The sequence below is a fragment of the Electrona antarctica genome, assembly GCF_951216825.1.
Source record: "Electrona antarctica genome assembly, chromosome: 1".
Taxonomy (NCBI): Eukaryota; Metazoa; Chordata; class Actinopteri; order Myctophiformes; family Myctophidae; genus Electrona; species Electrona antarctica.
The window spans coordinates 38,370,836-38,383,303 of NC_136806.1; the positions used below are offsets into that span (position 1 = coordinate 38,370,836).

Genomic DNA, 12,468 nt, shown 5'->3' on the forward strand with positions numbered 1-12,468 from the left:
TAAAAAGGAAGCTTGAACATAATTCACCATTTTGGGTCTTATTTTGAAGTCCATAACCGGAAGTTCTAATTGTCTTTGTGGTGGTTCCTTTGACAGCATTGGAAACGAAACATAACAGCGACCAGTTCTTAGAAAGGATCGGAAAAGAAAACTCACTGAAGCCACAGCAACACTTTTTACCTCCACATCATAACCCCTGGCCTATTAGTACACCATATTTACCAGGTAAGGTGTTAAAATATGTGACTTCTATTGGAGAACATAGCTAGTGTGTTCTAGGGCCTATTGTTGTGTTTTAAGGCCATATCGCCTCCATGCATCACGTATCAATGTAAATGTATGGCGCTCTCTGGGCTTGTCATTGTCATTTACTACAATTTAAAGGGAAATAATCATATTTGATCTGCACATTAATCCCTGCACCGCTTTCATAGGACCATAGTTCATCGTGTTTGGCCTTTTTTATTTCCCAAGCACTGTGAATAAAGGCCTTCATATATCGAGCTTTAGATGTTTGATGCGCATGAAGTCCAAAATAGTAGATAGTGATTCTTGGTGAAACGCACACACCCCCTTTAATTCAAAACTTTTCACAAGAACACATTTGTAGTACTTTTTCTTTTGTAGTGGTTCTAAAATGTTCTGAGACACGTGGTCATAATTTATTGCACGATGGCGGTAGGGGACATTTTGGCGGTCAAGAATGTGTTTAAATAAACTCTTGTTTTGTATTGTTTATGATATTGGTAATAAATGTGTTAGATGCCCGTTGAGTTGCGTTTCTTGTGTCGCCGACTCGCCGCAATGAGACGCTGCTGCCACCATGTAATAAATGACACAATGAATGTAAGCGTCACAGACAGCTCAATGCTGTGATTAAAAAAACATCCCGATTCTTTGTGGATTATTTCACAAACGTATATTATAGACTTTCATGTCGATGTTTAGTCTGTGCACATTTTAATGCGTGTAACCCACCCCAATCTAGACTTGCCATATTCATTCTCTCCTCGCAGCAACCTAATAATAATAATAATAATAATAATATAGACAATAAAACAAATTCAAGTTAAAGAACATTTTGCAGAACTGAATTTGCAAACAGTGACGCGATGCGGCAATGTGATTGTAAATGGGCCTCAACTATTTACTCATTCCTCCTGAAAAGCCTGAAAGATCATATTAGCAATGGTTGCAACATGGTCTTAATATTGGTAACCAGTAAAGAATAAAGCTATATTAAGCCAATAAAACATAAATGTGTTCATGCATCTGTTTGTATTTAGTTACTAGTTTGGCACAGTGTACTGTACAGTCAGGTAGGCAGCCAAGTTGTGTTGTATTGTGAATGATGCCACTCAAACACCATAAGAGCGACGTTGATGTCATGACCATTTCAAATTGTTTTATATTTTATATTTATATTTTTGTAACTAAGCATTTGTTTAGAATTATGTCATACTATGCTACGTTATTTGATCTTATCTACAGCACAGTGAGCACACTGATCAAATTGATGACAATAAAGGAACAGAATTATTTCTTTTTTCAATAAAGAAATTATTATAGGCCTATGACCCAAACCAAAGTGTACATAATTGCTCCCAAACTCAGATATTATATAGTTTCTGTCCGACAGAATCTCCATATCCATATTTCAACTTTTAATGCTTTTTTCATAAATGAATGCTCAAGTTTGTTGTATGATCGACGATCGTGTCATACAATGAATCTCTTTTTTTGTAAGTGAAAGTCATTAGTCTGTGCAGGTTTTGTGCATATTTAACCAATGAAAAGAATTAACAAGAGTGTGTGACTAAATAATAACTACATTGGAAGACAGCTTATTTTTCCATTTCCTGAAACGTGTTGCTTATACAACGATACGCGAGAGCTGCAATATAGTTTGTATCTATTCTATTCTATTCAAATCTAGTTTGAATTCACAACACATTGATATTTCCTTTTCTTTTCCAATGTGGTACCAGTTACATCCCAGTACAACCACAATCCTACACTGATAGGGAAGGCCATAGCTGAGTGGGTGGAGAGGCTGTCTGGAATACAGAAGGTCCCTGGTTTTTGCACTGGCCCTTGTCTGTGTGAAGTGTCCACCACTGACACTTACCTCTTACTGCTCCTCCAGTGCTGTACTAATAGATCTCACTGCTCCAAGTCATTAGGATGCAGAGGACACATTTCTCATAATATGCAAATGTACAGTAACAGTATTACCTTATAATTATGTTACATGCCTGTAGTTGTACCTACCACAATCTTACATCCCACTGCCAGTACAACCACAGTCCTACATTGTTAACATCCCAGTACAAACTGGAACAGTGGAGGGTTTAATACCTTATTCAAGGGCACCTACATAGTAAGTGTTGCTCATTGTAATAATGAGCTCATTGCAGAATTGTCCTGCCTGTCCAGGGTATCGAACCCAGGACAGCGGTGGCCATGTGGCAGCGGTGGCCGAACGGATAGCGGCGCGGTCTAGATACCGGAAGGTTCCCAGTTCGAATCAGCCGTCCGACACGTTAAAATTACCACCGCTGAAATGCCCTTGAACAAGGCATCAACCACTACGATGAAATGTGTTCTATGAGCAGGGCCTGGCTGGAAACAAGTTCTTGAGCTTAGCCCAGATACCCTGGGTAAATATAGATTTCATTTCATTTCATTTCACATGTACTCTCCTCTAACCTTTTAGGCTACCTCTGGGTGAATAAGGTCCAGCAGGAAGCTGCTCATCACAAGGTCATGTTGTTTGTTTCCTGTCACAGACGCTGGTCAGTTTGATCAGTCATGTCGGGGCAGAAAAAAGGAGCAGCCGCTCGCCTGCCAAAATGTGCCTTCTGCAGAACCAACCGGGACAAGGACTGTGGACAACTGCTGGTGGCAGACAGCCACAAGGTGGCAGCGCACCACAAGTGTATGGTGAGTACAATATTATAGATGGACATTAGACATATTTGTCTCTGAACTTCACCTCTTTTGCAAGCAGATCTTATTGTAATGATGTTTGGGAGACAAGAAACACTTTCCTGGGGTTTTTATGTGGATAATTTGATAGATATTTTAGTATTTCAAAGTGTCCATGGGCTCCATGTTGTCATGGACACTGGGCTCACTTACTTCCTGGACTACATCTACAAGAGGAAGGTGCACAGAGGTGTGGCCCGGTCTCCTGCGGGAGGTTTGCACATGTGCAGTGTAAACAGGAACTGTGAGTGTTCCAGCAGAGGTGCTAGATAGAAAGCTCAAACCTTGTGATGTAAATAATGAGATCCAGAACAGTTGAGAATGAAACAGCAGTCACCCTTCCCTTTTCAAATGTTTTATATCATCCACAGCACTTGAATGAACAGTATCCATGTTCCTTTGTCATTTCACAAAAATAAAAGTTTAACACATGTACTACAATCAAAGCGAGCATCAAAAGATTCAGATTTCAGATTTCACGGGGGCCAGTTTCGAATTGCAGCCGTCCGTAAGTGCCCTTTGAGAGCGGTTTTGAAGGAGTCAAGGGATTGGCATGTCTTAATGACTGTTGGTAGGGCGTTCCACATTTTGGTGGCATAGGAGCGAAAATAATTTGGTCCCTTGTTTGTGCCAAATCTGGGTTGCACATGGTTTGTTGCACTCCCTCTGGTGTTGTGGGTGACTAGCAACACACACACACACACACTACTTTTTTTGAGTTTTCAGGCTCGGCTCTCGACAAACTCAACAAAGAGGACTTTCATCCGCCCAGTAGAATTAAAAATGATGATGCTATTAGAAATGAAGAAAAAATAAATATACAAATGGATTTTCACGTGGCACCAACAGTATCATAATCCATTGGACAACTTTATAATTCAATAAACCTTTTAGCCATCTGGTGTGTTTGTGATTGTTTTCCCTGCAGCTGTTCTCTTCTGCTCTGGTGACCTCTCACTCAGAACGAGACAATATTGGAGGATTTTCAGTTGAAGACGTGAGGAAGGAGATAAAACGAGGAAATAAACTGGTGAGTGCCTGTTGGTCACATGACCCCTTGCAACTATGTGGTCAAAAGACTGACATGCCTTTCAGATTCGATGTTTGAGTTCAAAGAGACAAGCAATGTAAACAAGTAAACACAGCCTCAGTTAACAGAGGTAATAAAGCTAAGTTAAATGCAAACAGGTTTACTTCCCGAATATTTAGAAAAGTGAAATGCCTTGACGCCATCAACCATCTGGCTTTATACAATTCAAACAAGTACATGTATATATACATGAACAAATTGAACATGACCCAACACTCGCATGACTTTTGATTACATTTGAAAGAGGTCTAATGATTAATAGAGAAGAATTTAAGCACATTGTTATTTGATGCGGCTAGTGACAGATCTCCTGACACAACCTCTCCTCAAACAGAGCCTCCATGTTTCTGTGCATGCAGTCAAGATTACAGTAAATACAGTATAAGTAGCCTTGGGAACCAATGTTCCCCCTTGATGTGCACCCTCTGGACACAACGCTAGGAATTTACCACCAATCCAACCCATGATACTGAGTCCTAAGCAAAGAGGGATTGGGTACCATATTTATAGTCTTTGGTATGACTCGGCTGGGCACTGGACATGAGTTGGTGACAAATACGATCCCGCCTAAATTGTTGTTAAATGAGTTTATTTTGTTCCTCTTCAGATGTGCTCGTCATGTCACCGTCCTGGTGCTACTATTGGCTGTGATGTGAAGACCTGCCGCCGGACGTATCACTACTACTGTGCTCTGAAGGACAAAGCCCAGGTCAAAGAAAACCCCTCACAGGGAATTTACCTGTAAGACCAACCACTGCTTCGGTTCTATTCAACAAATGAAGCTAAAACAACAACAACAACGAAGATAAACATTTAATATTTGTTCATTCTTGCAGTGTTTATTGTCGCAAACACCGGGATGCCTCCCAGGATGGTACTGAAGGTAAATGTATTACTGTTATTATTTCCTTAATGATTGTAAATATTTCTTGTAGACAATATTGAGTAGTTTATAAATTGATCGTTTAGAGACCAGAAAGGTTGGAATGGCAGTTTTCTTTTTCATTCAAACTAAGCTTAACTAAAGCCCTTGAAACACACGCAGTAAAAAAACAAAGGGTTGATGTTGATTGGTTTGTTTTCTCAGATGAAGACGAAGCTGTGGCCAATGACTGCGATTCCTCGCCGCCACAGAGCCGGGGGCGTGGCAGGTTCGAGAAGGGAAGGACCAAGGTTGGATCTCGTGGTCAGTCAGAAGAAACCCGCTCCACAGAGGAGGAGAGTTCATCACATGTAAGACCTGATCCAGGAACAGTCTGAAAGATAGTGATTGTAGTACTGAGCAATATGCCTTTCTTGTAAATGTATCACTTTAATATTCACATTGGATATTCCACATGGCTCAATAATCTTCTACAGTACACACAATTCAACAACGTACCTTTTATGTTATTTTATACAATATCTATATTTCCCTGGCATTATATCTTCTCAACCCATTCTGAGAATTACTATTCATTCATTAATTGTGTGTGTGTGTGTGTGTGTGTGTGTGTGTGTGTGTGTGTGTGTGTGTGTGTGTGTGTGTGTGTGTGTGTGTGTGTGTGTGTGTGTGTGTGTGTGTGTGTGTGTGTGTGTGTGTGTGTGTGTGTGTGTGTGTGTGTGTGTGTGTGTGTGTGTGTGTGTGTGTGTGTGTGTGTGTGTGGCAGCGGGACAGGTCACCGCTGAGGGTGAGTCCTGGAGACGGCGGGCAGCGTTGTGGCTTTTGCCATGCGGGTGAGGAGGAGAATGAAACCAGAGGCATGCTCCACGCTGATAATGCAAAGAAGGTTGCTGCACATTATAAGTGCATGGTAAGATGTCAATCATCCGGATGTTAACACTTTGACGCCATACCCCGCGTTCCCCGCATTTTAATCAAATATTCAACGCTGCCGACATTATTGTCTCCACCAGGCCGAAGGCATGGGGAGAGAGTATGTTTTGCACTCCGTCCGTCCGTCCGTCCGTCCGTCCGTCCGTCCGTGTGTCCGTCCGTCTGTGAACAGCTAATCTCTGGCACCGTTGGCTTGATCGCAGCCATACTCTGCACACACACTCCCTGAATGCCAGAGCTGAACCTCTGCCCCAAAGTTTTCACATTGGCCTGTTATAGCGCCACCAGGAGGCCGCTTTGTGCAAAACAAATGTTTTGACAGTACACCTACAGATTTTGTCCAAACATTACGCAAATTGGTACACAGTCTCTCTAGAGCCATTCAATGAAACGGGTCTTTCAGATTTTTCAGACTCCATCCTGATTGGCTAAGATTGGCTTCCAAAGTTCGCAGGAGTGCTCCGTTTCAAACAAAATGCTACAAATCATGAACACATGGTGTGATTTCCGTGACATTTTGCACGCACATTCCCACTAGGTCGAGGAAGAAATGCCACTTGAATATTTTCAACTCAGCCTCATGGTGGCGCTATAACTGGCCGATTTGTGTTTTTACCTATAACTGCACCGATCTGTGTAAAACCATGTATGCACACTCCCTAGAGGCCAAGGAAAAACCTTTGCCTGGAATTTTTCACATCTGCTCTTTATAGCGCCACCAGGAGGCAGACATATGTAAAACACATTTTCTAATATTACTCCTTCAGATTTTATCCAAATTTCACGCAAATCGGCACACATGCTCTCCATAGTCATGTGATCATGTGATTTGTTTCATTTCTCATAATTATCCATCCTGATTGGCTACGATTGGCTTCTAAAGTTTTCAGGAGTAGCCCGTTTTGTACCAGTTTTGTACAAATCGCCACAACTCCTCAACGCAGAGTCCGATTGCGGTGAAACTGTGCATGCCTATTCCCACTACTAGGCTGAGGAAGAAATGCCACTTGACAGTTTTCAAATCAGCCTCATGGTGGCGCTACAACAGGCCAAGTCGCGTCACACACACACACACACACACACACACACACACACACACAAATAAACATGTTTATATTACTCCTAAACATTTTGCCAAACATCACACACAATCCTATCCTCCTGGTGGAGACCTGTGCCCAGAAGGGCACTTTTTCTAGTTTTATTACCTTTGGAGCATACTCTGAAGTATTTGCAGCTTTCAACCACGAAAATCCGGTAAAAAATGGTTCGATGGTTTGTCATGATGAGACGAGCCAGCGGCCATGACAATGCGAAACGAAACCACAGTGCAGAGCAAGTTGTAGTTCAAACAAACCCCCCGTTCACTTGCATTGGGCTCAATTTCCCAGAAGCCCTAGCAGCCCAGATGGACTTGATTTCCGGTTTCGTCATCGACGGCCTCGTCATCAGGTCCCGGATAAATGCGCTGTTTCTTTTTAATTATTTTAAAACAGAGAATTAAACGCATTAAACAAATAGCGGGAATAGCGTATTATGCAGCGGCGGGAACACTGGATCAAACAATTAGCGGCAAGCAAACTGTTAAGATGCCAGATTAACCATTTAAACTAGTGTTTCTCAACGTGGGTGTGGCACAGATTTTCACTGAATTTATGACATGCTCAGATTAGGGACGCTAGGGTTCATGTGATTAAGGTGTCGGTCATTCCCACATTGCTTGGTCACGGTCTTATTTGAATAAAGTTGCCAACACTGATACTCCTCTTTCATTTTCTTCCAGCTCTTCTCGTCGGGGACAGTTCAGCTTACTACCTCTTCACGAGCTGAATTTGGGAACTTTGAGGTCAAGACTGTCATCCAAGAAATCAAGAGGGGCAAAAGAATGGTGTGAATATTTAATAGTTAACTACATTTCACAAATTCTTCCAAACATTGTTGTCTTGTTTTTTTTGTTTTCTGTGTTTTATATATATATATATATATATATATATATAATATATATATATATATATATATCTTTAATCTTTTTTTACAGAAATGTACTCTATGCACTCAACTGGGTGCTACGATTGGCTGTGAGATCAAGGCGTGTGTGAAGACCTACCACTATCACTGTGGTCTGCAAGACAAAGCCAAGTATATCGAGAACATGGCCCGAGGCATCTACAAGTGAGCTTAACCATCTTCTACTTTACGCTCACTTTAAAAGGATTTAATCGGTTAAGTCAGGGGTTTTCAACTGATTGTGAACCAGGGACCACCACCCTGACTAAGAATCAACCTGGGGACCACTGTTGGGGGCGGATATGGGCTAAGATCTTTTTTAAATTTTAATTATTATTTTTGTTAATACTTGCTATGCATCCCATGTCTATGTATTCCATGCATCCCACTGTTGTTCAACCGATGGTCCACAAGACTAATTGCGGTCCATGGCATAATTAGGCCTGCAGGTGATCCAAGGGAAAATGTTTTAAAATGTAAATGCACGAATAAAATACCTTTTGTTAAATATATTATGTCATAAGTCCATCAAATGTAAGAAAAACATTTGAATAGGCACGGGAGAAAAAGCTTGAAATGATGAATGTTAAAGTTTGATTTAATTTGTGGCAAGATACTACATGCAACAAATCATTTCAAGCCCAGGCATTATTTAACTATGAAATATACTAACTGAAATACGTGAATGGTCCAGAGGTCCAAAAAAAAAAGGTTGAAAACCACTGACCTTTTCCTATCCCATTGGTTACCCTTATTCCATTCTATTATGGCCCCTACAGACTGTAGGAGTTTTAAAGTTGTCGGCGAGTCATCAGATCATTACGTATGTTATGTATTTTACACTACAGGAGTCTTTCTTTTTAAATCGACTGTCATTATATCTGTGTGGCTTTCACACTAAACGATTGATAGCCGACTAGGCATCACACACTGCAAGAGTTCACCAAGATCCAGACCCGATACATATAGGCTACATCATTAATTTTTTATTCCAATTCATTTTGACATCTCATGCACGTGCAGGATGCTGTGATACAAGCGCGAGACCGACACAGGACGCCTCTCTCTCTCTCTCTCTCTCTCTCTCTCTGTGTGCACACCACAAGAATAGCCAGGCTACACAGGGCGAAACGGTGATAGCGTACAGCCTACGTGCGCTATAGCGAGACAGGACGTTAAATCTTGATTTTCATTAAATAACTCCCTGTCTCTCTCCGTATGTGCGCACACACACACAGCACACAAGGTCCAAAAGTTTGCTTGCACTGTTGATTCCGATGCGGTTTTTATTATTCAAGTGAAATATGTTGGTTTTATAGACTATTTAACAGCAACATTGGGCTAATGTACGAGTACGACACAGGTATATTATCATCTGATCATCTATCGATACAGTCGACAGACACACACACACACACACACACACAGACAGTGTCAGTGAGCACAGCTGTCCTGTGCTCGCATTGGCTGTAATATGGCCTTCTTGGTGTGCGGTCGCAACCCAGTTCATACTGTATGATGTCCAGTCGACGAGACAGCCAAATATCAAACCTGCTAGATATTCAGAAACGGTCTGAAAGGCGTCGGCGAGCGCTTTTATCGGCGCTATATTTTCTCGCAGAGCTTTTTTCACACAGCGAGCAAAACTTCGGCAATCAAAGCCCAATCTGGCATCAGATCGGGAGTTTTGTCGGCGAGTGCCAAAAATGGTCCCCGACAGCATAATCGGAGAAAATATCGTGCAGTGTGTACGAGCCATTACTTTATCTAACCTTCAATTAAACTCAGGTTAACTGATATGCTGATGTGTATCTTATGTATGACAGTATGATTGAGCACTGCAGACAGCGATTATATGAGCACATTTCTTAATAACTCAACCAGGCAATCCTTTTTGAGATTCGATCTCCCTTTTCTGTGGAATTGCTAGACCTCCGGCTCCGACTTCCCAGTAACTGACATTCTGACAACATTGACGCATCATAAGTAATCGTCTATGATGGGAAAAAAACAACGTGTAGACCACCAGTGGTCCAAGTGATCAATGAACATTTGAACAATTAATGTTTGAACTATCAAGTTACATTTTTATAATCAGATAATCCGTGATGTTTTGTTTATATTTATATTAATAGAAAATTATGATTGTTTGGGTTCAGATAACTGTAATTTTGCACTAATTGCCGTATTTACCCTAATCATTATGGTTTAAAGAAATCCTAGATGTGTTAATTGAATAATCAAAATAATAATCAACAGATGAATTGATTATTGTAGCTGTAGTGAATAGTGCCGGTATTATCACATCTATTTCCTCTAACAGTGATTTGCTCTGAGATGATGTTCTCTCATAATTTCCACCTGATCTGTGTTATTATTTCTGTGACTGAACCTGACTTACCGTTTTTAATAGCTGGGCCTGTCATGTCTCTCATACTGCTTATTCCAAAGTACATGAAGAGGTGATCTGGAAATAATTTCTCAAATGTACCTCCTCGTTCAGTGCCTTTGGTTGATACTTTCCAGGCTGTATTGTAAGAACCACAGTGGCAATGAAGAGAGAGATGAGGAAGATGAAGAACGAGAGAACCGCAGCAGAGAGAGAGCAGCGATCGACCACGGAGGAACACCCACGTCACAGCTCAATGGCAACTAGGTAATCAACTAAATTACACTACCTGGTGTTAACGTTTTGTCCAAATCTCACTACCTGGTGTTAACGTTTTGTCCAAATCTAAGGAGTTTCTCAAATCTGATCCTTATGACTGAACCAATGCATGTTATTGTTTGTGTCAGATTTGTGAGTTCAGATGCCATCAGTCTATCAGCATTAATTGCTGTGGTAATGATAAGGGCGTGAGTAATGCTCAACGTATACTCTGTTATACAATGGTGTCGCTCACTGAACCCCCCCCCCCCCCCCCCCCCCAACACAACACAAAAACAAATTATAATAAGAAAAAAGATACGAATTGTGTTGTGTAGCTAATAACATGATCTTTTTGCAGATTGTACTGACAGATGCGAGATGGAGTGGGACAATAACAAGAGTTCAAAGATGGCGGGGAGATATTTTTATACTGAATATACTGTAAGTCTAATAATCACCAAGTCATGGTCCTCAAGCTTCCCCCAGTAGCTCTGGGTTTGTTCCAGTACAGACGCAAACATTATACTCCTGGAGACATCTGGAGGACATTTTCACATGCTGGACTGGTGTTGTTCTGCAGAGGGGACTGCTGCAGGGCAATAAAAAGCCATGGAAGAACTGTTGCCAAGTGTCAGTTGTGGGCTCGCTCAAGTAGGTGTGATATTAGCATAAAACACTGGTTCTCAACCTGTGGGCCGTGAGGGTATTGTAAGTGGGCCCCCAAATAATTGGCAAAATAGATTTTAATGATACAGTATACTACATTAGTTCCATTGATCCAAGGTGGAATACAATTGCTTGATTGATCATTAAAACAAACATGCCGTGAAAATGCACGCAGCCTATAGCCATCTGACCGAGTTCGGTTGGTCAGATGAGTAGGCCACGAACGCTTTCAATATTTTCAAGGTGGGCCCTGATCCAGAAAAGGTTGAGATCCACTGCCATAAAAGATCACACGTACTCAGAGTCTCGCTCACTGCCCCACCCATGTGCCCCATCCGTTTACACAAGCCACAGTTTATTCACCGGATTCAGAAAACTACTTCATGTAGTTTAGCCTCTAAAGGACTTGTTTCACGGAGGCATGTACTTTTTACTAGTCTCTATATGAAGTTGTGGGGGTGGATTATATTGCAGTAATCCTGTCTTATGTTAGCATTTCTTTCTTGATATGTTATATTTTGTTAATGTAACATTTGACATGAATGATTTTGAATATCTGGATTTGAGGCAGTTATGATTTTTTTTTTTAATATTCTTTTGCCAGCATGCACTTGGATTTGTCCCACAGTTAAAAGTGGTATATTTCATTAAGCATCAATACAAAGCTCTTTTGAAGAAGTTGATGGACTTTCTTTGTTGTACGGTTTCCTTGTATCGCTACAATTGTAACCATGAATAATTGGGAATAGAAATATTTTATTTTATACATGCAGTGGGTGAAATTATTTGGAGTTCCAAACAATTTGAGAGTCATACAGTTGGTGTCTGGGTCTGTTAAAACAGTGATTCTCAACCTTTTGAATTCAAAGGATCCGCAGTTTGATAAGCATTAGGCCACGGACCTCTCTCTAGGACTAGGTTGTCCTCAGACGAGCCCTCCAGACGAGCCCTCCATCGTCGCCTCCGATTGCCTTCCTGAGCGCATAGTCCAGGACTATGATGAAGAGTGCAGTACCCCAGCCAGGATGTCAAACTCTTCACTGTTGCCATCTGGGGTCACCACCTTGGCCCTAGTGCCTGCGTACATGGTCTCTATTTCCCAAAGTAGGTTGGGACTGGGAGAGACATCGTAGTAGTAGTAAGCCTTAAGGATTTTCATCATCGTGCCTCTGTGATTAGATTACAATACATTTTTGAAATCGATGAAGCACAGTACAGAAGTCAGGTTGTTCTTTTTCACCTCCTCGATTA

At 41.3% G+C, this 12,468-nt stretch overlaps 1 protein-coding gene across 1 annotated transcript; it reads left to right on the forward strand.

The window, feature by feature from the left end:
* Positions 1 to 83: 83 nt before the first annotated feature.
* phf6 (PHD finger protein 6) lies at positions 84 to 11,981 on the forward strand. The gene is made up of 11 exons (XM_079501667.1): positions 84 to 225; positions 2,790 to 2,943; positions 3,917 to 4,018; positions 4,686 to 4,819; positions 4,915 to 4,961; positions 5,166 to 5,311; positions 5,728 to 5,871; positions 7,678 to 7,782; positions 7,933 to 8,066; positions 10,428 to 10,557; positions 10,910 to 11,981. Exons 2-10 carry the CDS (start codon positions 2,812 to 2,814, stop codon positions 10,555 to 10,557), a joined length of 1,074 nt encoding a protein of 357 aa, XP_079357793.1. The 5' UTR covers positions 84 to 225; positions 2,790 to 2,811; the 3' UTR covers positions 10,910 to 11,981.
* Positions 11,982 to 12,468: the final 487 nt, after the last annotated feature.